Source organism: Sinohyriopsis cumingii, chromosome 7 (assembly GCF_028554795.1).
Source record: "Sinohyriopsis cumingii isolate HCF-2022 chromosome 7, ASM2855479v2, whole genome shotgun sequence".
Lineage (NCBI taxonomy): Eukaryota > Metazoa > Mollusca > Bivalvia > Unionida > Unionidae > Sinohyriopsis > Sinohyriopsis cumingii.
In genome coordinates this window covers 19,647,767-19,674,259 of record NC_142967.1, presented here as the reverse complement: position 1 = coordinate 19,674,259, position 26,493 = coordinate 19,647,767, and the positions used below count along the sequence as shown (strand labels likewise).

The window sequence follows — 26,493 nt, the reverse complement described above, 5'->3', positions numbered from 1 at the left end:
CATAAAGCAACAACCCTGAATATTCAGTAACAGAGTTTTACTGGATCAGCAGCAGGATTTTAGGGTAAATGCAGACTGGATCAGCAGCAGGATTTTAGGGTAAATGCAGACTGGATCAGAGCAGCAGGATTTTAGGGTAAATGCAGACTGGATCAGCAGCAGGATTTTAGGGTTAATGCAGACTGGATCAGCAGCTTAATTTTAGGGTAAATGCAGACTTGATCAACAGCAGGATTTTAGGGTAAATGCAGACTGGATCGGCAGCAGGGTTTTGGGGTAAATGCAGAACTGGATCAGTAGTAGGGTTTTCAGCTGGATTTCAGCATTTCATATTACTTTTTGCTCAGTATATCAGGGTTTCAGCAGTTTACAGCAGGATTTCAGTAGAACAAATATTAGGATTCAAGTATACAGAAGGATTTCAGTAGAGAAAAATAGTGGGATTTCAGCAGTGTACAGCAGTATTTTAGCTGATTATATTTAATTGACTGTTTCTGATTTACACTATTTAATGTTGTTTTGACAGTAATTCTAAATTAAATTATTTCATGTACCTAAGTGGTGTTGTATCTTGTGTACTAACATAATAAAAAAACAAAACAATTTCTCATTATAACTTTTATAACTAACTCATTTTTCTATTGCAAGCATACATTTTTATTTTTTTGTTTCATAAATTCACAAGATCTCAGTATGATTATGACCAAAGAATTTCATCCATTATGATGGCAGTTGCTTGGGACAGAGTTAGGTTACAACATTTACACATCAAAATGGCTTCGATTAGTTTACTGCTTGTAAACATTTACACATCAAAATGGCTTCGATTAGTTTACTGCCAGTAAACATTTACACATGTAAATTGCTTTGATTGGTTCACTGCCTGTAAACATTTACACATGTAAATTGCTTTGATTGGTTTACTGGCAGTAAATATTTACACGTGCAAAATTGCTTTGATTAGTTTACTGCCTGGAAACATTTACATGTGTAAATGGCTTAGATTAGTTTGCTACCTGTAAGCATTTATACATGTAAATTGCTTTGATTAGTTTACTGCCTGGAAACATTTATACATGTAAATTGCTTTGATTAGTTTACTGCCAGTAAACATTTACACATGTAAATTGCTTTGATTGGTTCACTGCCTGTAAACATTTACACATGTAAATTGCTTTGATTGGTTTACTGGCAGTAAATATTTACACGTGCAAAATTGCTTTGATTAGTTTACTGCCTGGAAACACTTACATGTGTAAATGGCTTAGATTAGTTTGCTACCTGTAAACATTTATACATGTAAATGGCTTAGATTAGTTTGCTACCTGTAAACATTTATACATGTAAATTGCTTTGATTAGTTTACTGCCTGGAAACATTTATACATGTAAATTGCTTTGATTAGTTTACTGCCTGGAAACATTTATACATGTAAATTGCTTTGATTAGTTTACTGCCTGGAAACATTTATACATGTAAATTGCTTTGATTAGTTTGCTACCTGTAAACATTTATACATGTAAATTGCTTTGATTAGTTTACTGCCTGGAAACATTTATACATGTAAATTGCTTTGATTAGTTTACTGCCTGGAAACATTTACACATGTAAATTGCTTTGATTAGTTTACTGCCTGTAAACATTTATACATGTAAATTGCTTTGATTAGTTTACTGCCTGGAAACATTTATACATGTCAGTGACTTAGATTAGTTTATTGCCTGTGAACATTTGCAAAATCAGTAAATGTGCCAACAAACATGCATGTGGTTGACAGTAATGCAGGGACTAGCCTACCAGTATATTTCCACATCTCTGCCTACAAGAGCTGTGTAAGTTCTTTTCCAAAAGCAAATGTTGACCCAAATTGGTTGTGGTACATATTACATATTGGGTTAATTTACTCTTAAAGTTGCTGAAATGTTGTTGTTGTTGTTGTAGGGTTTAACGCCATTTTTCAGCACAAGATAGGCTATACATGGCGGCCAGTATAATTGGTGGAGGAAGAACCCTGGAAAACCCCGGGAAGAACCACCGACCCACGAGAAGCTACTGGCAGGCTTTCTCACGTACCAACTGAAAATGAAGCAATGCTACATTATTTTCTATCAAAGCCTATTAAGGTTACCAAAAACAACAAATAATGAAAACTAACAATTTTGAGAAAACTAGAATGTTTTTGCCATTAAGATTATGTAAAAGAAATAATAAATGCTCAGAATTCAAGAAAAACATCTTGAAATTTGGAGCAAAAAATGGTGAAATTTCAACAAAAAAATAATTTTAAAAATTAAAAATTCTCAAGACAAGTAAAAAAAATTAAAGAAAGGTACAGTTTTGCCCCAAAATAAACAGCATTTCTTTAATCCTATTCAGCTTTTATAATTTATCTTTGAAACACTTGTTTGTTAACAGAATGGTTAATCACACATTTTGTTTTAAAGAAAGACTGTTTCAAGTTTATGAAACACTGCATGGTTTCTTAGTTAATGTAGATGCACAGAAGCAAGCATGGGAAACATCATCACTTCGATCCTTGGAATATTTTACAACTTTTCAAATATAGCCAGCAAAAAAATGTCTTGCTTATCGAATCCTGTCATATGAAGTCAAATGTCTCCAGCAAATGAAACAATTGGCAGATTAAGGTAGATATGAAATGTGCATTGTAAAAGTTGCCAGCTGTTCAGTAAGTCTCATGGTCAGTTAGAAGCAAGAGTCCAGTTTCAAATTGTTTCAGTTAGGTGGCTTTGTTTCAATCATTGTTGACCATGTAAATATTTCAGTGTTTTGATAAACATTGTAGCTTTAACACAGTGGTATCATTTAATTGCATTGTGCATGTGAAATACATTATTGTTTACAGCCTTAATGCAATGGTAGCATGTAATAGCATGGTGCATGTGAAACATACTATTGTTTAAAGCCTTAGAAAAGGTTGTTCTATCCCAGCTTGTATCTCATCTAAATTCAAACAGTCTTTTTAGCAGTGTACAATCTGCATATCGCCCTTGCCATAGTACTGAAACTACCATTCTAAAAGTAGTTAATGACATTCTCTCAGCGTTGGATAGCGGAAAGATTACAGTCCTCACCCTCCCTGATTTGTCTGCAGCATTTGACACAATAGACCATGATGTATTACTTCACCGTCTCCAGCATGTATTTGGCATTCATGATACGGCCTTAATGTGGTTCAAGTCCTACTTGGTCAACAGGACACAAATTGTATCTGCAAATGGAATACACTCCAGCCCAGTTGATCTATGTTGTTGTGTTCCACAGGGGTCTGTTCTTGGACCTGTTCTCTTCATTATGTACACTCAGCCACTCTCAAGTGTCATAGATCATCATCCAGTGTCTCACTAATTGTACGCTGATGACACCCAAATATACAAATCTAGCCACCCAACTGAAGTTGATGCTACCATCCAAGGTGTAGAGAGGTGCATCTCTGATGTGAAATCATGGATGACATGGAACAAGCTGCAGAGGAATGATGATAAAACTGAGGCCATTCTGATCACAACACAAAGGCTTTCTCATTCACATCCTTTACCTCAAACAATAAATATCAGCAACACCAACATTAAATTCACACAATCAGTACGAAACCTAGGTGTTACTCTGGACAGTACTCTCACATTGCACCAACATGTCATGAACATATGCAAGGCTGCATATCTTGAGCTGAGACGCATCAGCTCAATTCGCAAATATCTTTCAGTTGGTGCCACTAAAACACTTGTGTGTTCATTAATACTTTCAAGACTGGACTATTGTAACTCAATTCTGTCTGGTTCATCTCAATATCTACTCCAGAAACTTCAGAAAGATCAAAACACAGCTGTTCGGATCATATTTAGAGTACCACGATCAGAGCACACATCCCCGCTGCTCTGTACCCTACACTGGCTATCCATTCGATCCAGAATCAAGCACAAAATTTGTTCTCTGTGCTACGTTTCACTGTCAGACATACCTATCCGATCTCACCCATGTGTACACACCAGCAAGATACTTACGCTCCTCTTCTGACAATCGTATACTCATTATTCCAAGTATGAAAACAAAGTCATATGGACAGCGTTCTTTTGCATACCAAGGCCCAGCAACGTGGAATGAATTGCCCACTGAACTTAGACACAAAGACACAGTGATCACATTCAAGAGGGCTCTCAAAACTCACTTATTTTGACTGCAAGAACAAACTTAAAGACCTAATAATGTTTCCTACCTGAAATATTCTGAGCATGTTTTTTATTTTTTAATGTTTTTCTAATTTCATGGTGTTTGTTTTTTTAATAATATTATTATATGTTTTTTATCTTATAAGTGTTGTCTAATGTTGTAAAGCGCTTAGAGCTTCTAAAGATTAGGCGCTATACAAAGTCCTCGTTATTATTATTATGTGAAACATACTATTATTTACAGCCTTAATGAAATGGTAGCATTTAATAGCATGGTGCATGTGAAACATATTATTGTTTACAGCCTTAATGCAATGGTAGCATGTAATAGCATGGTGTACATGTATGTGAAACATACTATTGTTTAAAGCCTTAATGCAATGGTAGAACATAATAGCATGGTGCATGTGAAACATACTATTGTTTACAGCCTTAATGAAATGGTAGCATTTAATAGCATGGTGCATGTGAAACATACTATTGTTTACAGCCTTAATGCAATGGTAGCATGTAATAGCATGGTGTACATGTATGTGAAACATACTATTGTTTAAAGCCTTAATGCAATGGTAGCACATACTAGCATGGTGCATGTGAAACTATTGTTTACAGCCTTAAAGTAATGGTAGCATTTAATAGCATGATGCATGTGAAACATACTACAGCGTATGGCCTTAATGCAATGGTAGCATTTAATAGCATGATGAGTCTGAAACATGCTAATGTTTAGTTAAATTTGGAATGTAGTTGGATATAAAACATTAACATAGTTAAGGCCAGTTCATAACTTGCTGCTTAGCAATTAGTTACCTGTCATTAGTACATATATGATTTTAGACACTACATGTGGCAGATGTATAATTTGATGTTAGTGAGCAATTCCTCAAGCCAACTGAGATCAGGATCTACACACAGGAGGTGGTCTTCAACTCTATTACCTGCATGAATTTTGGAGCGTGCATGCACCAGCCAAAGGTTTATTTTTAAGAAAACACATCTGCTGTTAGAGTTAACTTATGTTTTGAAAGTGTCTTTAGTTAGGATTTTCTGTATTCACTGTGGTTCTCTACAGTGGAGGAGATCTGGTAGCTTACCTGAACTGGAGTGTTGGACTCATAATCTGAATTAAACAATCAATGGTTTCGTAAACACCTATGTCAGCCAGGGTCAGCCATCTTAGTGTGTCCTTGGGAAAGGCACTTAGCTCCCATTTCATCTGAATTATATAGCCATTTTATTTGTGGGCACACCTTTTGACCTTCAGCAATTTTAAGCTATTGTCCTAGAGTTTGACCCACCCCCATGGCTTTTATCCGAAACATTTAAAGGTTTTTATGTGTTCATGTTACCACCCTTCTATGTTGTGTGTTGTTTCTTTCATGAAAAAATAAAATAGAATTTTGAGAAGAAAATTTATATATATGATTGTTTTTGTTGAGGGGTTTTCTCTTTATTTAATGCTTTAAAAATCTTTCTCTGGCGAGTCATACTTCAGGGTTCCTGAATATTCAGGACCTTATTTCTTTCTCTATTCCAATTCTTGATAATCCATTATATGCACCGTATTTCCAGCCATTAACATATTCGTCCATGGATAGCTACCATTGCATAGTATGTTGTGTGTATGCTATAATGTTATGTCTGCTATAGGATTTTTGTGTTGGCCTTTTGTTCAGTCAGATTCTTTTTGGTTTTTAATATTTATCCACCTAAAAGAATTATATCTCTAATTTATATGCTCACATGTCAGTTAAAGTTTTTTTGTTTTTTTTGTATTTTGTTATACATATGTATACTTTGTGTTAACATATGTCTTTATTATGTATACATTGTGTTACAATATGTCTTTATTATGTATACTTTGTGTTAACATATGTCTTTATTATGTATACTTTGTGTTAACATATGTCTTTATTCTTTGATGCAGCATATGTATGTCTGGTTCTTTTTTGTACCAGATAATCATTTGGTTTTTGAATTTTGAAATAGGACACATTTGCTTAAGGGTATACAAAATAAAGCCAAGAGTGTGTAAATTGCTGTTAAAATCAACAAAATCAACATTTCTTTAATGGGCATGGTTTTACCTACTTATTCAATAGTTGGGAACCCCAAAAGTTTTTATAACACTGACATAACACATTTCTGTGTTGAGTGCTGGAGATTAATTTGATCCATTACGGTATAATGACTTTAGAACAGTGCTTGACACATTCTTTTACAAAGGTGACATTGTTAAACATTGTGTCAGTCTAGAATATTTAGCGCTATCTACCATGCCTGCCTACATATTATCTCACCTGTGATCTGAGATTGTTCTCTGACATAATGAATTAAAATTTGGACTAACAAGTTTTAAGTGTTAGGTTTAACAATGATGGGAATTTTCAATGTTAGTTTTAACATTGACGGGTGTTTTCTGTTAGTTTTAGCACTGATGGGTGTCATGCAACTGTTTATATACTGAAATACAATAAATTAAAGTTTGTATGTGTCACAGCCTAGAACCAGGTGTAAAGTGTTTTTATATAGCATATGGCAGCATCTATTTATGCAAAGTAATTGCGTGATTGTGTATCCAGGTGATTCAGGTGTGAATGTAAAGTATATGGTGACATAGCACAAAGCATGTATTGATTCCAGTAACTGTAAGGTAACTATAATCAGTTAGATCTCATCTACAGGGGATTGTTTTACAAAATCTTGGCAAGAACATTGTAGCTGGGCTTCCACTGCCTGTGAAATATATTAGTGGATATTATAAATAGATTAATAACATTCTCGTCTAATTTGCCAATTTTGTTACCAACCTTGTAATGTACATGTAGTGGAACACAATATGTATAAAATATTTATCACTGGAAATTGGGAACTGAAGTTTTTTCAGCTTTAAAATGTTGAGACAACTGACTACATGTGTAATTTATTTATAATTTGATTTAGTTCATTAATAGTTATTTATTTAAATAATTTTAGTAGAGTATAAATGTGATCTATCCTTGTGTATCAGAAAACATTAATCAGTTAATTATCATTATTATTAGCATTATTAGTATGCTACCAAGATACATGTATTTAGTTTAGCTATTTAGCAAAGTTCAAGAAAATTACATCTGTGTACATGCAATCATTTCTTTCTATCTCTCTCTCTCTCTCTCTCTCTCTCTCTCTCTCTCTCTCTCTCTCTCATGCACTATTATCTCATCAGCTCCTAAATAAAAGGACTAATTGACAGCTTACCTGTAATTGTGAAGCACATGATTGACATTTTATTTGTTCAGTTGGTATACTGAGGCATGAAAACAGGTCTTCACACTTTAAACAATTGATGGATTAAGCTGTTGCTCAGACTCACTGAGATCGAAAACCAGTTGGCTTTTGTTTGTGACCATTGATTAGGGCATGAAAAGAAGCTCCCTGAGGCAACTGACTCTGACCCTACACCCCAGCATAAATGTCCAAATATCAAAAATGGGGCGGGAAGGGTTAGAGGAAACTCAGATTACTGAACCATAAATTAGTGCAGTGTACCTTCTGTAAGGATAAAAACTGCTTTGCTTTTTAAGCCAACTTTGACACCTTTGAGTTTCAGTTGATTTTGAAGTACATTTGAAATATGAAATGTTTAAACATCAAATCACATACTATACCTTTATATATACACATACCTTTATATATACACATACCTTTATATATATATATATATACACATAACTTTATATATGCACATACTTTTATATATACACCATTGCTTAGTTTACTTTGCATACCTGGAGCGGTCAATGCTGATACAATCCAGTGATTGTATAAAGCAGGGTAAAACCACTGCTTGGTTAAGATACACCTGGCTGCTAACTGTTGAAAACAGATGACTGCTGATAACATGACATTTATAAAGAAAAAGTGTCAGGGGGATTCAAAAGGCAATTGTGACTAGGTGACCACTAAACTCAGGTCACTTTTTGGACAGGTTTGATTAGCATTGTCAGTTTAGCATGTGTTGACACTTAAATGAATCCCACATTAAATTATATCCCACCATGTTGACACTTAAATGAATCCCATTAAATTATATCCCACAATTGTTTACATTGATTGCAGTCTGTATTTATTACTGTGCTATTACTCTATTGTTATCCTATTTCTTTTCAGAAACAGGCAGTGGATTATCTAATAAAGATAGCCACTTCTGATGCCCGCCAGGCCAAACATTTAGTACATGCTGCCCAATACAACCTAGGGCGGGCATACTTTGAGGGTTATGGTGTTCACAGGCAGTCAGATGAAGAGGCTGAAAGGTAAGACAGAAACATGCATTAAATTGCTTCTTGTAAGGCACACCATCAAGTATTCCTTTACGTGAACTGAAATGACTTCAAATAAATGGCAGAATAAACTTTCAAAAGGCAGTACTTGTCTATAAATGTATGAATTGTAATATGCCTGAATATATGATACTATTTAATGAAAATCATGAGCCACATGCTTCATGGTTAACTTTTTGTGCCCAATTGAAATTTTCCAAAAAGACATTGCTGAACAAGTTTTAAATATTCTGGAACAAAGATATGGAATTCTTTTGCTCACCTCAGTTAGATCAGCCATTTCTGTTGAATGTTTTTAAAAAGAACATCTCAAATTTTGTAAGCTTGATTTTAATTGATTTCTTCATATCAATATATTTTTGTGAAACTCCTGTTTCCACGACAACAGTTTTGTGTTTGTGTATGCTAATACATCTTTTGTTTCAACATAATTGTTTTTGCATGCTAATCCATCTTTTGTTTTAACATAATTGTGGTTTTGCCTGTTAATCAATATTTTGTTTTAACATAATTGTGTTTTTGCATGTTAATCCATCTTTTGTTTTAACATAATTGTGTTTTTGCATGTTAATCCATCTTTTGTTTTAACATAGTTGTGTTTTTGTATATTAATCCATCTTTTGTTTCAATATAATTGTGTATTTGCATGTTAATCCATCTTTTGTTTCAACATAATTGTGTTTTTGCATGTTAATCCATCTTTTGTTTTAACATAATTGTGTTTTTGCATATTAATCCATCTTTTGTTTCAATATAATTGTGTTTTTGCATGTTAATCCATCTTTTGTTTCAATATAATTGTGTTTTTGCATGTTAATCCATCTTTTGTTTCAATATAATTGTGTTTTTGCATGTTAATCCATCTTTTGTTTCAATATAATTGTGTTTTTGCATGTTAATCCATCTTTTGTTTTAACATAATTGTGTTTTTGCATATTAATCCATCTTTTGTTTCAATATAATTGTGTTTTTGCATGTTAATCCATCTTTTGTTTCAATATAATTGTGTTTTTGCATGTTAATCCATCTTTTGTTTCAATATAATTGTGTTTTTGCATGTTAATCCATCTTTTGTTTCAATATAATTGTGTTTTTGCATGTTAATCCATCTTTTGTTTCAATATAATTGTTTTTGCATGTTAATCCATCTTTTGTTTTGACATAATTGTGTTTTTGCATGTTAATCCATCTTTTGTTTCAATATAATTGTGTTTTTGCATATTAATCCATCTTTTGTTTCAATATAATTGTGTTTTTGCATGTTAATCCATCTTTTGTTTCAATATAATTGTGTTTTTGCATGTTAATCCATCTTTTGTTTCAATATAATTGTGTTTTTGCATATTAATCCATCTTTTGTTTCAATATAATTGTGTTTTTGCATGTTAATCCATCTTTTGTTTCAATATAATTGTGTTTTTGCATGTTAATCCATCTTTTGTTTCAATATAATTGTGTTTTTGCATATTAATCCATCTTTTATTTCAATATAATTGTGTTTTTGCATGTTAATCCATCTTTTGTTTCAATATAATTGTGTTTTTGCATGTTAATCCATCTTTTGTTTCAATATAATTGTGTTTTTGCATGTTAATCCATCTTTTGTTTCAATATAATTGTGTTTTTGCATGTTAATCCATCTTTTGTTTTAACATAATTGTTTTTGCATGTTAATCCATCTTTTGTTTCAATATAATTCATCATATTTAGAGTAACTTACACATGAGTCTTCCTTGTTAAATAGTGTTACTTTTTTCCAACACGTTTCATTTGTTTGGTTTTGTGGGGGATTAACACCATTTTTTAACATGTGATAGGCTGTACATGGCAGCCAGTATCAATATATGTGGTGGAGGAAGAACCTTGAAAAATACCCATAAGAACCAACAATCCATGGGAAGCTACGGGCAAGCTTTCTCCCATACCCATACTGGCCAAGCATGAGACATGAATCCACATGGATAGAGCTAAAATGTCGATGATCTGTAAAGGCAAACACCTTAGACCACTCGGCCTCCTGGGGCCCAGGGGGTTTTGTTAGTAAGATGAATGTATGTAGACTATTTGAAAGTAGCTGAGGGCCTCAAGAGAAACTAGATACATCTATATTCTAACTGAGATACCCTTGTTAAATAAGGATAATTATTATTATTGCATTCTTAATACAATTGAATATGTTTGTATATTGGTAATAGTTATCGTTGCATCCATATTTTAAGATACCTAACACCATAGTATCAATCTCATTTTAAATTTTTCTAGTATTTTAAAACAACCCTGTTTTTAGCCTAGGCTTCCTCAGTAGAATGGTCCCATATATTTGTCTTAGGCAGTTCTTATACAAATCAAATCTTTTCATACTGGTTACCTCTATAAAAGGGATGTGGTTGTTTAGTTTAGTGAAGTTTCACTGTTTACAGTATGTTTTGTATTTTGATGTTTTATAGATGGTGGTTGTTGGCAGCAGATGATGGAAACCCCAAAGCCAGCGTTAAGGCTCAAACCACACTCGGCATGTTTTACTCTCGGGACGAAACCAAAGATCTGAAGAAGGCCTTCTTCTGGCATTCAGAGGCCTGTGGAAATGGTAGCATAGAATCTCAAGGTCAACATTCCAGATATGGTTTCCATTTTTGAATCTGTTTACAGACCTAACAGAGACCATTGCCTGTCACTTTAGATACCTTTAAAGAACTGATATGGATATTAAAAAAACTTTTCTTATATATTTTCACATAATTAGACAATATATGTCATTTGCAAAGACAACTAGCAATATGAATCTTAAATTTAATGCTCCACCAGATATTTGTCTTTATCGCTAATCTTAATTTTATTTATTTAATTAATTCATTAATTCATTTGAATTTGTTCAGTAATTAACTCTTACATGATTAGTTGGTTCCAGCTGGTTTGATACAAGCAATATCTTTGTGGATGTTACTCTTCAGTTTTGGAAAACAGTTTTTGTCTGATCAGGAACTGAAAGGTGGACCTTAGGTGGAACTAAAGGTCCAGTTGTCTTGTTTATTAATAGAACAAGGTACTGGATGGTGGAACTAAAGGTCCTGTTGTCTTGTTTATTATTACATCAAGGTACTGGAAGGTGGAACTAAAGGTCCAGATTTCTTGTTTATTGATACAACAAGGTACTGGAGGTGGAACTAAAGGTCCTGTTGTCTTGTTTATTACTACATCAAATTATTACATCAAAGTACTGGAAGGTGGAACTAAAGGTCCAGATTTCTTGTTTATTATTACAACAAGGTACTGGAGGTGGAACTAAAGGTCCTGTTTTGTTTATTATTACAACAAGGTACTGGAAGGTGGAACTAAAGGTCCTGTTGTCTTGTTTATTATTACATCAAGGTACTGGAAGGTGGAACTAAAGGTCCAGATTTCTTGTTTATTGATACAGCAAGGTACTGGAGGTGGAACTAAAGGTCCTGTTGTCTTGTTTATTACTACATCAAATTATTACATCAAAGTACTGGAAGGTGGAACTAAAGGTCCAGATTTCTTGTTTATTATTACAACAAGGTACTGGAGGTGGAACTAAAGGTCCTGTTTTGTTTATTATTACAACAAGGTACTGGAAGGTGGAACTAAAGGTCCTGTTGTCTTGTTTATTATTACAGCAAGGTACTGGAGGTGGAACCAAAGGTCCTGTTGTCTTGTATATTATTACAACAAGGTACTGGAGGTGGAACCAAAGGTCTTTTTGCCTTGTTTATTAATACAACAAGGTATGGGACAGTGGAACTAATGGTCCAGTTTACCTGTTTAGTAATACAACATTATATTAGAAACAGATTTACTTACAGAGAAGAGGCATACCAGAGTTTATTATTTTTGACACATTATATCAGTTAGAAGACATCTTCTAGGCAAAACCTTTGGAATAAACATTCACAAATGATAAGAAAGAAAAGAAAGAATCAGTTGGTAACATCTGTCTTTCAGTACCCTTTTTTCCACTAGCTAAACAAGTGGTCATAAATACAGAACTGATAACAGTGATGTTGAATTGGGCCCACCATGAACAAGTGGTTATAAATACAGAACTGATGACAGTGACGTTGAAAAGGGCCCACCACAAACAAGTGGTTATAAATACAGAACTGATGACAGTGATGTTGAATTGGGCCCACCATGAACAAGTGGTTATAAATACAGAACTGATGACAGTGACGTTGAAAAGGGCCCACCACAAACAAGTGGTCATAAATACAGAACTGATGACAGTGATGTTGAATTGGGCCCACCATGAACAAGTGGTTATAAATACAGAACTGATGACAGTGACGTTGAAAAGGGCCCACCACGAACAAGTGGTCATAAATACAGAACTGATGACAGTGATGTTGAAAAGGGCCCACCACAAACAAGTGGTTATAAATACAGAACTGATGACAGTGATGTTGAAAAGGGCCCACCACAAACAAGTACTGACTTGATGAGGGCTAAGCTGATAAGGACAGATATTGGATATTGAGGTTGACAGCTTAAAGGTCAAGGTCACAGTGATCCTAATAAATACAGTTAGTTTTCTACATCATCTTCAGACTAAATTAACAAAGTAGTTGTCTTTTGGGCAGGGAAGGAACCTATTGCCTGCAGGGTTTAAGGGTCATGGTTAGTGTCACTGTGGCCCATTTGCCAGTTCTGAGTAGAATTAGCCATGTTCAGCTAGTGCCTACATATAGAAGTATTAAACATGGGACAGGCTTATAATGTTTTAAATATGGGACAGGCCTATAATGTTTTAAATATGGGACAAGCTTATAATGTTTTAACATAAGATGGGCTTATAATGTTTGAAACCTGGGACAGGCTTATAATATTTTAACATGGGACAGGCTTATAATGGTTTAACATGGGACAGGCTTTATAATGTTTTAAACATGAGACATGTTATAATGTTTTAAACATGGGACAGGCTTATAATGTTTTAAACATGTCTGATAGTTGTTTAAATCTGAGTTTTGACTAATGTAAATTAAGTTCATAACCTTTCTTCACACTTACATTATGACCTTGCATATCAACAGGAGCCCTGGGTGTAATGTATGAGTATGGAGTTGGAGTGAGAAGGGACACAGACTCTGCCTACATCTGCCTGAAGGGATCAGCTGATGAGGGAAATGTGTATGCCATGGGGGCTCTAGTAGCTCACTATTACCGTAGGAAGTTATACACTAAAGCTGCAGATCTTGCATCCAGGTTTGAATTAGTTTGAATTACTTGTTAGTGTTTAGGCGTGAAGCAACAATCACTATGTAAAATGGCATGTTTTCTAGCACATAAAAAAAATAGTGAAATGAAAATTAAATCATGCACATGTATAGTAAATTAAATAAATTTATTTTTGCTCATAAACATTTGGAAACATGCACAGACATAATTGCTGGAACACCCAGTATCAGTCAAATGACATTTTCAGTCTTGGAACACACAGTATCAGTCAAATGACTTGTACAGTCATGGAACACCCAGTATCAGTCAAATGACTTGTTCAGTCTTGGAACACCCAGAATCAGTCAGTTGTTAAGGACTGGCTACTATTAATCACTTGCTGCACCATTCCAAGTAGAAAACAACTGAAGACATGAAAAGACCTGTTTGGACTGCAACAGTTTTAATTTTCAAACTCCAGCTTGACAGAAGCAGATGTTTTGACTTGGCATAAAACAGAAACTTCTAAACTAATCCTAAGGTAAAATTAAATTAAAGATGGGACTAAAATTTGAGATTTTTGTAAACATTTTGTTACACTGGTTTAATTTTTCAGTAAGCACATATTCTGCATGTTATGTGATTACTGTTTAGGTATAATTGAGATGTAATTAATATTTAGGTATGATTGAGATGTAATTACTATTTTGGTATGACTGATATAAATAATGTTTAGATATCATGGAGATGTAATTACTGTTTAGGTATGATTGAGATGTAATTGCTGTAGAGATATGCTTGAGATGTAATTACTATTGAGGTGTAATTGAGATATAATTACTATTGAGGTATGATTAAGATGTAAGTACTATTGATATATGATTCAGATGTAATTACTACTTGGGTATGATTGAGATGTAGTTACTATTTAGGTATGACCGATATAATTACAGTTTAGGTATCATTGAGATGTAATTACTATGGAGGTATAATTGAGATGTAATTACTATTGAGGTATAATTGAGATGTAATTACTACTTAGGTATGATTGAGATGAAATTACTATTGAGGTATGATTCAGATATAATTACTATTGAGGTATGATTGAGATATAATTACTATTGAGGTATGATTCAGATATAATTACTATTGAGGTATAATTCAAATATAAATCACCACTATTACTGTAGCAGTTGTATCTCAGATTGTGTCTTCTTAGGGGATTTAAATAGACCAAATGTTAGATATAAAGTGCAGTGGACATGCACATAAATTTGATCCAGCGCACATTATTGATACAGAAAGACATAACAGTTACTTTAACAGTTACTTTTTTTGCTGACACCTGCAGTTATGTCAAAGTTAAAGTTTTGGTTCAGGTTTATTTATTTACATATACTTCCTAAATGTATTGATATATTTACATACATTTTCTAAGCCCATTGACAGATTTACTTACATTTACTAAACCTATCAACAGATTTACATGTACATGTATTTACTAAACCCATTGATAGATTTACATGTATTTCTTCACATATTGACAAATTTACATACTTTGCTAAATCCATGGACAGATTTACATAATTTCCTAAACCTCTTGATAGATTTACATACATTTCATAAACCTATTGACAGATTCTTATCATACTTATCACAAATGATAAAGTTAAGTCAATTCATTTTGTAACACACTTGTTCTCCCAGTTGATCATGGGGTCAAGGTCATTTTCATGGAAATTTGCATTAAGATTTTGATAAAAGCTTTTCATTTCCTTTGTATTTCCTAATCTTGTTGATGGATTTTGTTCACACTTGGGAGGATTCGTAATGAAGCTAAGGTCTTGGTTAAATTATTTAATTTGCTTATAATTCCTAAACCCTATCATAGATTCTTGTTATACATGGTGTGAATCATTATGAAGCTAAAACAATGCATTCTGTGACATATATGCTCAACCTTTTGACCTTGTTGTCAAGGTCACATTTCTACTTGGTGCTTCAATCATGGGCCTGACATGGAGGACCAGGTCTTATAGTGTTGATATTAGCTGTACCAAAACAAAACTTAACTGTTATACTTTATATGAATCATGAATATTAATTTATGTTTAAATTGTTGGATTTTAGAGTGGCACAGTTGAAAGATGTTGATTTAATTGCCAAGGAAACAGGCTGTGTAGCATCATACATCAAAAAGGGCATTTCCATGGCAGCATTCTATCATGCCAGGTGTTTACATGAGGGATTGGGGGTCAAGAAAGATCCTGTAGAAGCCAAAAAATGTTACTCTTTGGTAAGTGCATTACTAATCTTTTTTGGGGGTGGGGGTGTAGGTGGCTTACTGCAAACAGGAGGCACTGATTTAATTGAACATCCATCAGTTAGTTTCCATTTGATCAAAAATAATTCAAAATAGACTGTAATGTACTAGTACAGGAATCACTTCTCATGATATGAGCTTAATTATAAGACAATTCATAATTTACTTGTTTCTCACCTAAATTATGACGATTTTACTTGATTAACGATATGTGTGCACTTTCCTTGGGATTTATCTACAGTGTTTATCAATGATACAAAATTGCAAACCATTTCGAGATTATATTGTAAATTTCTCAGTTACGTGGTACACATACTGTGATGTATTTAATATTTTGTTGTTGTTGTTTCTTAAACATATTATAATGTTCTAAAAATTGGTTATTATTAATTAAATATGAAAATGTCGAAAGGCCTCTCTCTCTGGACCATCATAGCAAGATATAAGTTATAAATGACGAGTGTTGAGGATTTTCATTTGTGTCATCCCATGATGTCTCTGGACTTACGAATGATGGTAAACATTAAGTCAAACCAACAAAAGGATGAGAGAGAGAGAGACAGAGTTTTAAAGTCAAACTGACCAGATAGAGAATTTATGGTCAGTGGTATTGTTACTAAAGCAGAATAATGACTTAAATCAACTATAAATATATAAAATATTTTAATTACCTCCTGTTGGTTTGTTATTTCACTTAGTTTCTTTTTCACATTAATTTCCATATGCCGGTACATGAATGACTAAGCGTTCATGTAAATGGCATAGTTAACCAAGTGTTTGTAGTTATTCTACTTTTATCATTAAAACAATCTTTCATGTTTAAATCATAAATGCGTATTATATTGATTTAATCAATTTGAAGAACAATAGGAACTAAAAAAGAAAACAATCAACTTATCAGTATGCAAAGGTGATTGTGAATAGCCACAAAAGACATAAAACTACATTTTGTAGCGGACACATTTGGGAATGTGAGGAGTTAATTCACTCAGTCAAAATACACAGCTGCCTATAGTAAATCTTAACTTCATTCAAAGGGCAAATGTATGTATTTGTATGTGATATAAATAAAATATATGTACAGCATGTACACTGTATCAATGATATACCACATATAAATTTTTCATTAAAAGGAAACTCAGAAAGCCTCGTTTCCTTGTAATGTAAAATGTATACAACAAGGGGTATATGACTGATGCAGCATACATACTATATATATATATATATATATATATATATATATATATATATATATATATATATATATATATGTATGTATGCTCAATTTTCCATGGAAAAGTTATCAGCATGTTAGGAAATCACCTTGCAAGTTAACATCACATTTGCATATGGTGTGAAAGGATTATCGTACAAATTTACTGGCATTAGGCAGCATCACAAGTCCAGCTAAACATCGGTATCTCTAATTCTAGCTAAACATGATGTTAAGCTGGACTTGGAGATACTAATGTTTTGCTAGAATTAAAGATACTGATATTTAGCTGGACTTTGAGATACTTATGTTTAGTTGGACTTTGAGATACTGATGTTTAGCTGGACTTTGAGATACTGATGTTTAGCTGGACTTAGAGATACCGATGTTTAGCTGGACTTTAAAATACTGATGTTTAGCTAGAATTAAAGATACTGATATTTAACTGGACTTTGAGATACTGATGTTTAGTTGGACTTTGAGATACTGATCTTTAGCTGGACTTAGAGATACCAGTGTTTAGCTGGACTTAGAGATACTGTTGTTTAGCTGGACTTTGAAATACTGATGTTTAGTTGGACTTTGAGATACTGATGTTTAGCTAGAGCACTTTGTATTTCCATTGAACAGTCCAAACAAATGTTTTTCCTCTCAAATGATATATAAGTATAACATAAAACATGTCTGCAGACTTACAACAGGAACACAGTAAGTGTGAATGACTCCTGAAATTGGAATGAAACTTTATTGCTTAATTCTCTCCTTATATACACCATATATTGCAACTGTATTTTGCAATAGACCCTACATGACTACTTATTTTGTGTCACTTTGGCCTATTCATGTGACCTTGCCCAGCCAATGGGAAGTTAGAGAATTATTCTAGAAATGTTGAACCCCATAATTCACTGAGAAATCAAACCATAAGCACCATTGCATTCTTATTATTAGGCTTATTATTAATAATTTTCAACACATACATAGACATCTATTTATAGATCCTATGAAATATTGTGATCTTAACAGATTCGAGTCATGTAGGGAAACTAAAAGAAAGATACATGTATTCAGTACACATTGCAACCATAAGTATAAATTCTAAAATAATATAAAATGATGTACCAGGAGTTACAAAACTACAAAACACACAGAAACAGACATATATATATATATATATATATATATATATATATATACTAAAATAATAATAATAATAATGAGGACTTTGTATAGTGCCTAATCTGTAGAAGCTCTAAGCACTTTACAACATTAGACAACACCTATAACATAAAAAACATATATAATGATATGATTACCAAAAACAAACACCATGAATTAAAAAAACATAAAAAAAAGATGCTGAAAATATTGAAGGTAGGAAACATTATTAGGTCTTTAAGTTTGTTCTTGCCGTCGAAATAAGTGAGTTTTAAGAGCACTTTTGAATGGGATCACTGTGTCTTTGTGTCTAAGTTCAGTGGGCAATTCATTCCACGTTGCTGGGCCCTGGTATGCAAAAGAACGTTGTCCATATGACTTCATTTTCATAGTAGGAATAATGAGTATACGATTGTCAGAAGCGGAGCGTAAGTATCTTGCTGGTGTGTACACATGGGTGAGGTCAGATAGGTATGTTGGGCTGGAGTCCGTCAGTGAAACATAGCACAGAGAACAAATTTTGTGTTTGATTCTGGATCGAATGGATAGCCAGTGTAGGGTACAGAGCAGCAGGGAGGTGTACTGTGATCGTGGTACTCTAAGTATGATCCGAGCAGCTGTGTTTTGAACTTTTTGAAGTTTCTGGAGCAGATATTGAGATGAACCAGACAGAATTGAGTTACAATAGTCCAGTCTTGAAAGTACTAATGAACACGCATGTGTTTTAGTGGCATCAGCTGTAAGATATTTGCGAATTGAGCTGCTGCGTCTCAGCTCAAGATATGCAGCCTTGCATATGTTCATGACATGTTGGTGCAATGTAAGAGTACTGTCAAATGTGTTTATATATATATATATATATAAATGAGTACTTTCATAGACATCTATAGACTCATGATAGGAAATTCACTAATGGCTTTGTTTGTTTTTTGTATGACAATTCTATAAATGATACCATAAAGAAATGTTGATGACTTTGCTGGTAAAGTTTGAAATTGATTATATAGAAATCATCTTGTTATTATTTGTTTTTATTTCAGTCCTATCAGCTGGATCCAGATGTATGCGCCCATCTTCAAAACATAACACAGCATGGTCAGATTTAGAAAATCTGCTCTGATTCTCTTGCCAGATCAATCCTACTGCCAAGTAATGCAAGTCTTGAACAGCTTAAAGTCTTTTTTGGCCAAGTTGCTTGAGTTAGAAACATACAGAGTAGGCATTGCTTTAAAGAACAAGAAAAGAGACAATATTTTTTGCTGAATCAGATTATTGAAATAGAGGTGCATAGTTCTTTTGCTGAGTCAGCATTATCACTATGTAATTCTATGCTTTAGTCTGGGGTCATCAACATAAAGATGGTTCTGAAAGATTGTTTTTCTTATTCATATAGATATGTCCCAGTGTCATGTGGTGTCATGTATGAATCTGATATTGTTAATGAAGCTTTATTGTCACGAGCAGTAAAGATGAAAGATGTACATAGAAAATAATTATGATATATGTATCAATGAGATATTGTTGGTATTACAATTTTCAAAAAAGATAAATGGCATACACAGTAACATAGATTTTCAATGTCCATGGAGGAAAATTATGATTACTATTTATTGTAATTTTTTGGTGTTAATATCTATCTTAATCTGTGTATGTATGTATGTATGTATGCATGTATGCATGTATGTATGTATGTATGTATGTATGTAATGTATTAGTGTATGTATGTAATGTATTTGTGTATGTATGTGTGTGTGTGTGTGTGTGCATATATATATATATATATATATATATATATATATATATATATATATATAAGAATTAGAAAGCATAGAGATAACTTATAATTTTATAATTTACATTTTGTAGACATCATTTTTGACCAGAGAAGATTACGAAGACATTTTTTTGTACAAGGCTAAGATCCCATTTAGACATTATAATATTCACCTATTCCCCAGGCAGTTTGTAACCCCCTCTAACACTATTATGTTGTTCACATTTAAAACCAAACAGCAGTTTCTTTACTAACACAGTAAAACAATCAGGATGACAATGTTCGGGGCCACCTGGCAACAGTCAGATTAGAAATTATGAATTGATGAGTGAAATGATAAAATTTTGTGCACTTCTTACAGCCTTGTTGTTTTTGTTTCAAATCACCTGCAGGGCATATAGGTAAATACTATAGTCTCTAATTACGAATGTTTTCCATGTTTGAGGACCGTGTCTCACTTAAGAAGAATATTTGTCAAGAAAGCGTATACACTTTTTGCATACATATTGCACTGGAAAGTATCACATCATATTTTATTATATTAAGTTTGATTTTGACCTGAAACTTACACAAGCGTGTTTGAATTGATTTTATTAACATTTTTGGGTTGTTTAATCATATATTGATGTCATATTGATTTTTCACTTTCCTGTATTTTCAAATGTTTTGCTTCAAAAAATATTGTTGATGCATTACAGCTGCTATGTTATTATTTCATTTTGTGTAATGAATTGTTATTTGGTGTCTGTAATTGTATGAATTGTTATTTGGTGTCTGTAATTGTAGTATCTGAGATTTTTCCAGATTATGAATTAAGGTTGTTTTGAATACCTATTTAAGTTTTTTACATAATCATATAAAGTTTCTTTTTTCATCAGTGATTAATGTTAAATTTTAATTGTCCATTGATTGCTCTGAAGTTTTATGTGTTTACATGAAAACTGGTTAAGGGGAGGCAAATATGTATTGGAATAGTTCAGACAAAATGACCAGGTAGTCCTTTAATCAGAATACTTACAAGGGCAACAGCCAACCATGAAAAAGGTAAATGGTGTAGATGCATGATTATAAACTGTTCATTTATCCATGCCATGCATGTACACCAGTATCTTGTTAAAGGCTAGTCCCATTGAATTTAAAATGGTAGATCATTTTGGTCAATCTCTATGCTGCCTTGTTTGGTTTATAAAAGTTTTCATTAATGGTTCAGAAAATTTGTACAGGGTTCATTTTTATTATGGCCTTAACCTGTATTATACTGCCCATACCAAAACACTTAATTTCTAGTCCTTGACAATTTTTTTGTCAATGTATGCAGCCTTTGGTTAAGTATGTATTAAAGGTAGACATCAGTCACAAAAAAATCTGCTACTCTTAAGGTATCTGGTCTAGGTTTATTAAGAGCTCAATATTAGAACCTAATAATTTAATGTTTTTCATCCAGTTGTGGAACTAATTGCATTTTTAAAAATTTGATCAGGTATATTATGAACAATGCAAAATACAACATACACTACTACACTACTTGACAGAGTCTTAATCATGCAAACTTTAATCAGGCCTTTTAAATGCCTAAGACAGACTCAGTAACTAAGACTAATTTAGAATGCCTAAAATAGGCTTAGTAACCAAGACTAATTTAAAATACCTAAAATGGGATTAGTAACCAAGCCTAATATAGAATGCCTTAAACAGGCTTAGTAACCAAGGCTAATTTAGAATGCCTAAAATAAGCTTAGTAACCAAGGCTAATTTAGAATGCCTAAAATAACCTTAGTAACCAAGGCTAATTTAGAATGCCTAAAATAAGGTTAGTAACCAAGGCTAATTTAGAATGCCTTAAACAGGCTTAGTAACCAAGGCTAATTTAGAATGCCTAAAATAAACTTGGTAACCAAGGCTAATTTAGAATGCCTAAAATAAGCTTAGTAACCAAGACCAATTTAGAACGCCTAAAACGGGGTCAGTAACCAAGACCAATTTAAAATGCATTTTATTATATGCTTCTATTTGAATGTTTTCATGGTTGTCATTGGAAACATAGAATATCTGGAGCTTGACCCAATCATATTGATTTCATGTTGCCATTATACAGCATGGTATTTCCTTACTGCACTAAGTTTACATCTTGGGACTAAATGCTTCAGATGAAATTGTTTTGCGTGATTTTAACGAAGGAACAAATTTGTTTTGGCATTTTTAGTCATTTGTATAAAATATGTAAATGTGCTGCTTGTTGATTTCCAACAGAGTTGATCATGATCAGCCAGCACAATGGGTGTGGGTCTGTACTCTTTGACCCTAATCTGTCAGTGCATTAAGCTGCAGCAGGTCTGGGTCTGTACTGTTTGCAGTTAGATATGCATAACACAATGAAAATGAAATATTTCTGCAAGAGATTCTAACATTGTATTCTTTAGAATAAATAAGTTATTCCCCTCAAGCTAACCAAAGAGCCATTCAAAAAGACTAGTCAAAACACAGTGGCTAATAATATTAATATTAAGAGGGAAAACCAAAAACACAACAAAACTTTGTTTTGGACCTATATCCATAACTATTATGAGGTAAGAGCGTCCTTGATAATGAATTTATTTTTGTCTCGTCTTTTACTGTGTACCAGTCTCATCTGAGTAGATTTGTCTTTTACTGTGTACCAGTCTCATCTGAGTAAATTTTTCTTGTAATCTGTTCCAAGGACATATTTGTATCACTATAGATTAAATTGTTTCATACATGACATAGCAGAACTCATGTACAGAATCATTTATGAATATTTGGTTAAGTTTATTTAATTATGATCAGCCATATATATATATAGTAAGATTATATTGTAACATGTACATTATGTGATATTTTTATACTGGTGACCAGTAATTTCATCTGGACAAACCTGAAAATTTAAAATAGTTTTTGGGAAACTTTATTTTTGTTTTGTTTTCCTCCCAGAAATGTAGTTTTGTTGTCTGTGAAATATTAAATGTGGAGCTGGTTTATACAAATGTTGATGGATTTTGTTCAACAAATGGTGAAACATTATAGTACTTTTCCATGGTAGCAGCATTCAAATTATATGCATAGGAGTTAGCAAATCAGTCCAGGTTCCATAGTCACAAAGCTGTCTGAACAGAAGGGCAGGCCTCATAGTCGCAAAGCTGTATGAACACAAAGGCAGGCTCCATAGTCACAAAGTTGGCTTAGCACAAGAGCAGGTCCCATAATAACAAAGCTGTTTGAGTACAAGGCAGGACCCATAGTTGCAAAGCTGTCTGAACATAAGGGCAGGCCCATTGCCACAAAGCTGTCTAAGCACAAAGGGCAGGCCCCATAGTTACAAAGCTGTCTTAGCACAAGACCAGGCCCCATATTAAAAAAGTTATATGAGTACAAGACGCACCAGTGTGAATTAAATTCCAAATAATCTTAACTTTTCTATCACAAGTCCAAAATTATAGATTGTTCTGAATCAAGTCAAGTAATCTTGAATGCCCTGATGTACCAAGAATCTTGACTGTCCTGGTGTACCAAATCTTGAGTATCCTTATGTGCCACCGTGATATAATCCAGAATGTCTTTAAATGAATTCCCAATAGTCCCTAATAGTGTTTTAGTCCAAAAAGTCAATGAGCACCCTAGAATTCCAATGAATAATTTAAATAAATAATATTCTTAAATTGTATCTGAACACAACTGCAAACTCAAATAATAGATTCTGAAAGACTAATATGAAACAGGAATAAATAATTGTTCACCAATCCTTTATATATACATTTCACTTGACCTGTGTCAAAATAGAATGTTCTGGAAAATCCAATCATCCTAATGGAAAATGACACTTAATTGTAAACAAGTTCACTTCCAGAACCTCCTAAGCTAATAAACAAAGTTAGGTCTTGATTTTGTTAGTAAAAGTTTTTTACAAAATTCTGATAAAATTTGGGTAGGCAAAGCTTTGCCCTCAATCATGGACAAAAGTCAAGCACACAATAGGAATTAAATATTTAACAGTAACATAATTGAAACTGACCACTTTTCAGTATATTTTGGCAGGGCTATTATGATTCTATTTTACTAAAACTTTGGTCATTACCATCTGAGACACTACCATATAAATCTATTTGCTTTCATTTTGTGAAATCTGCAGTCAGTGACTTTTTTTATCTACATGGCAATCATAATTAATTTTGATATCATTTCTCTTAAAATCCATAGATTGTAGGATTGAACACCAAAACTGATCATATGATAAACTGCACCATTCTGTGTATGAATTTAAATGTGATTCTCCACAAGTGTACCATTGCCAGATAACTTGTACAAATAACTGAATCTTTCCAGTCTGAAAACCAAATAAAGTTTTTAGGTCATATTTAGATCAGATCTCATTTTTTTACCTGCACATCAAGGAGCACCAAACTTTGGCAAGTATAAGTTGGTTAAATCATCATGGTTGACATCTTTTGGTCAGAACACAGATTCAGTTGTAGATAGACCCAGATCATTTGCTGGATAACACCATGGCAGATCAGCCTATGGTGTTCATGGTTTTAAATCCTGCATATCAGATCAGCTTATGGTGTTTATTATTGTCAATCCCACCATGTCAGATTAATCTACAGTGTTCATTATTTTCAATCCTGCCATGATGATGATGATAATAATAATAATAAATAATAAATAATAATAATAATAATAATAATAATGTGGATTAGTACAGCAGCTAATCTTTAGAAGTTTTAAGTGCATTATTAGGTAATACATAAAATCATATTCAGTGACAAGATTTAAAAAAACAAACACATTGAAATTACAAAACAAAAATGTGCTAGCAATAATTAAGGAAGTAAACATTAAGTCTTCAGGTCAGTTTTTTGTGGTCTTATAGATCAGCCTATGGTGTTCATTATTGTCAATCCCACCATGGCAGATAAGCTTATGGTATTCATTCTTATCAATCCCACCATGGCAGATCAGCTTATGGTATTTATTATTGTCAATCCCACCATGGCAGATCAGCTTATGGTATTTATTATTGTCAATCCCACCATGGCAGATCAGCCTATGGTGTTCATTATTGTCAATCCCACCATGGCAGATCAGCTTAAGGTATTTATTATTGTCAATCCCACCATGGCAGATCAGTTTATGGTATTTATTATTGTCAATCCCACCATGGCAGATCAGCCTATGGTGTTCATTATTGTCAATCCCACCATGGCAGATCAGCTTAAGGTATTTATTATTGTCAATCCCACCATGGCAGATCAGCTTATGGTATTTTATTATTGTCAATCCCACCATGGCAGATCAGCTTATGATATTCATTATTGTCAATCCCACCATGACAGATCAGTCTATGGTGTTCTTTATTGTCAATTCTATTATGGCAGATCAGCTTATGGTGTTCTTTATTGTCAATTCCACTATGGCAGAAATTCAGGAAAGCTATCATTCTGTCATTACTTTGTTAACCCTACATGAATCCACACCCTAAATCAAAGAAGCTGGCAGAATTGTGCCAGTACACAAATCATGCAAAATTTGTGAATTTGAAAAGTCCTGGGGTCTTTCAAACTCAGCAAATTAGTTCAAAGTAGAACATTTAAAAAAGCACTCAGTGCAGTTTAAAATATTTTTATTTTTGCTGTTATGATAAACTGAATAAATAAGGGTTTGCATTTTCTGTAAAGTAAGGATACTTATTTCATTGAAATATCCCTGTCCATGCCAAAAATATTTAACTAGCTGAATTCAAAAGGATGCTTGGTAACTGTTTGATTATGTATTTACTTTGCTGTAATTTATTTTGAAGTATTTAATGGCTGTGATAAAGTAATTTCAGTAAAAAGAATTTACTTGTGATAAGGTAAAATCATAATTATTCATATATACTGACATGACTGATTATTAATGTACATGCATGTTTATTATATAAGACATTAATGAGGTAAGAATGAGAACAAATAAAATGGTTTGGGAAAATTGATTTGTCATAATTTATTTGATTAAAAGTCTAATGATCTACCAAGGGGACCTTAATATATATATATATATATATATATATATATATATATATATATATATATACACACACAAGAGAACATTACTGTTAGTAATATTTTAAATTGTCTGTGTCATGCATATTTTATATAACTCAGTACATGGTTTTATTTAATTTTTGTAATTTTTATTCATGGTTGTAAATTGTACAGAACATCTCGAGTTAGATGTTGCCTATGCGACTCGAGTAAAATTGACATAGGATCTATAAATACATGTTTAGTATGTGTTGACAATTATTAATATTCTTAATAATAAGACTTAATGGTGCCTTT

General features: G+C 33.0%; 1 protein-coding gene across 2 annotated transcripts in view; it reads left to right on the top strand.

The window, feature by feature from the left end:
• The window catches only part of LOC149794825 (LRP2-binding protein-like), a 55,368-nt gene extending 29,224 nt beyond the window's left edge, over positions 1-26,144 (top strand). For both annotated transcript variants that reach the window (XM_089964482.1, XM_089964483.1), the window contains exons 4-8: positions 8,343-8,488; positions 10,963-11,120; positions 13,567-13,738; positions 15,821-15,986; positions 19,425-26,144. In XM_089964482.1, the coding sequence (XP_089820608.1) occupies positions 8,343-8,488; positions 10,963-11,120; positions 13,567-13,738; positions 15,821-15,986; positions 19,425-19,490 (708 nt within the window). In that variant the 3' untranslated portion in view covers positions 19,491-26,144. The remainder of the gene's footprint in view (positions 1-8,342; positions 8,489-10,962; positions 11,121-13,566; positions 13,739-15,820; positions 15,987-19,424) is intronic.
• The last annotated feature ends 349 nt before the right edge of the window (positions 26,145-26,493 follow it).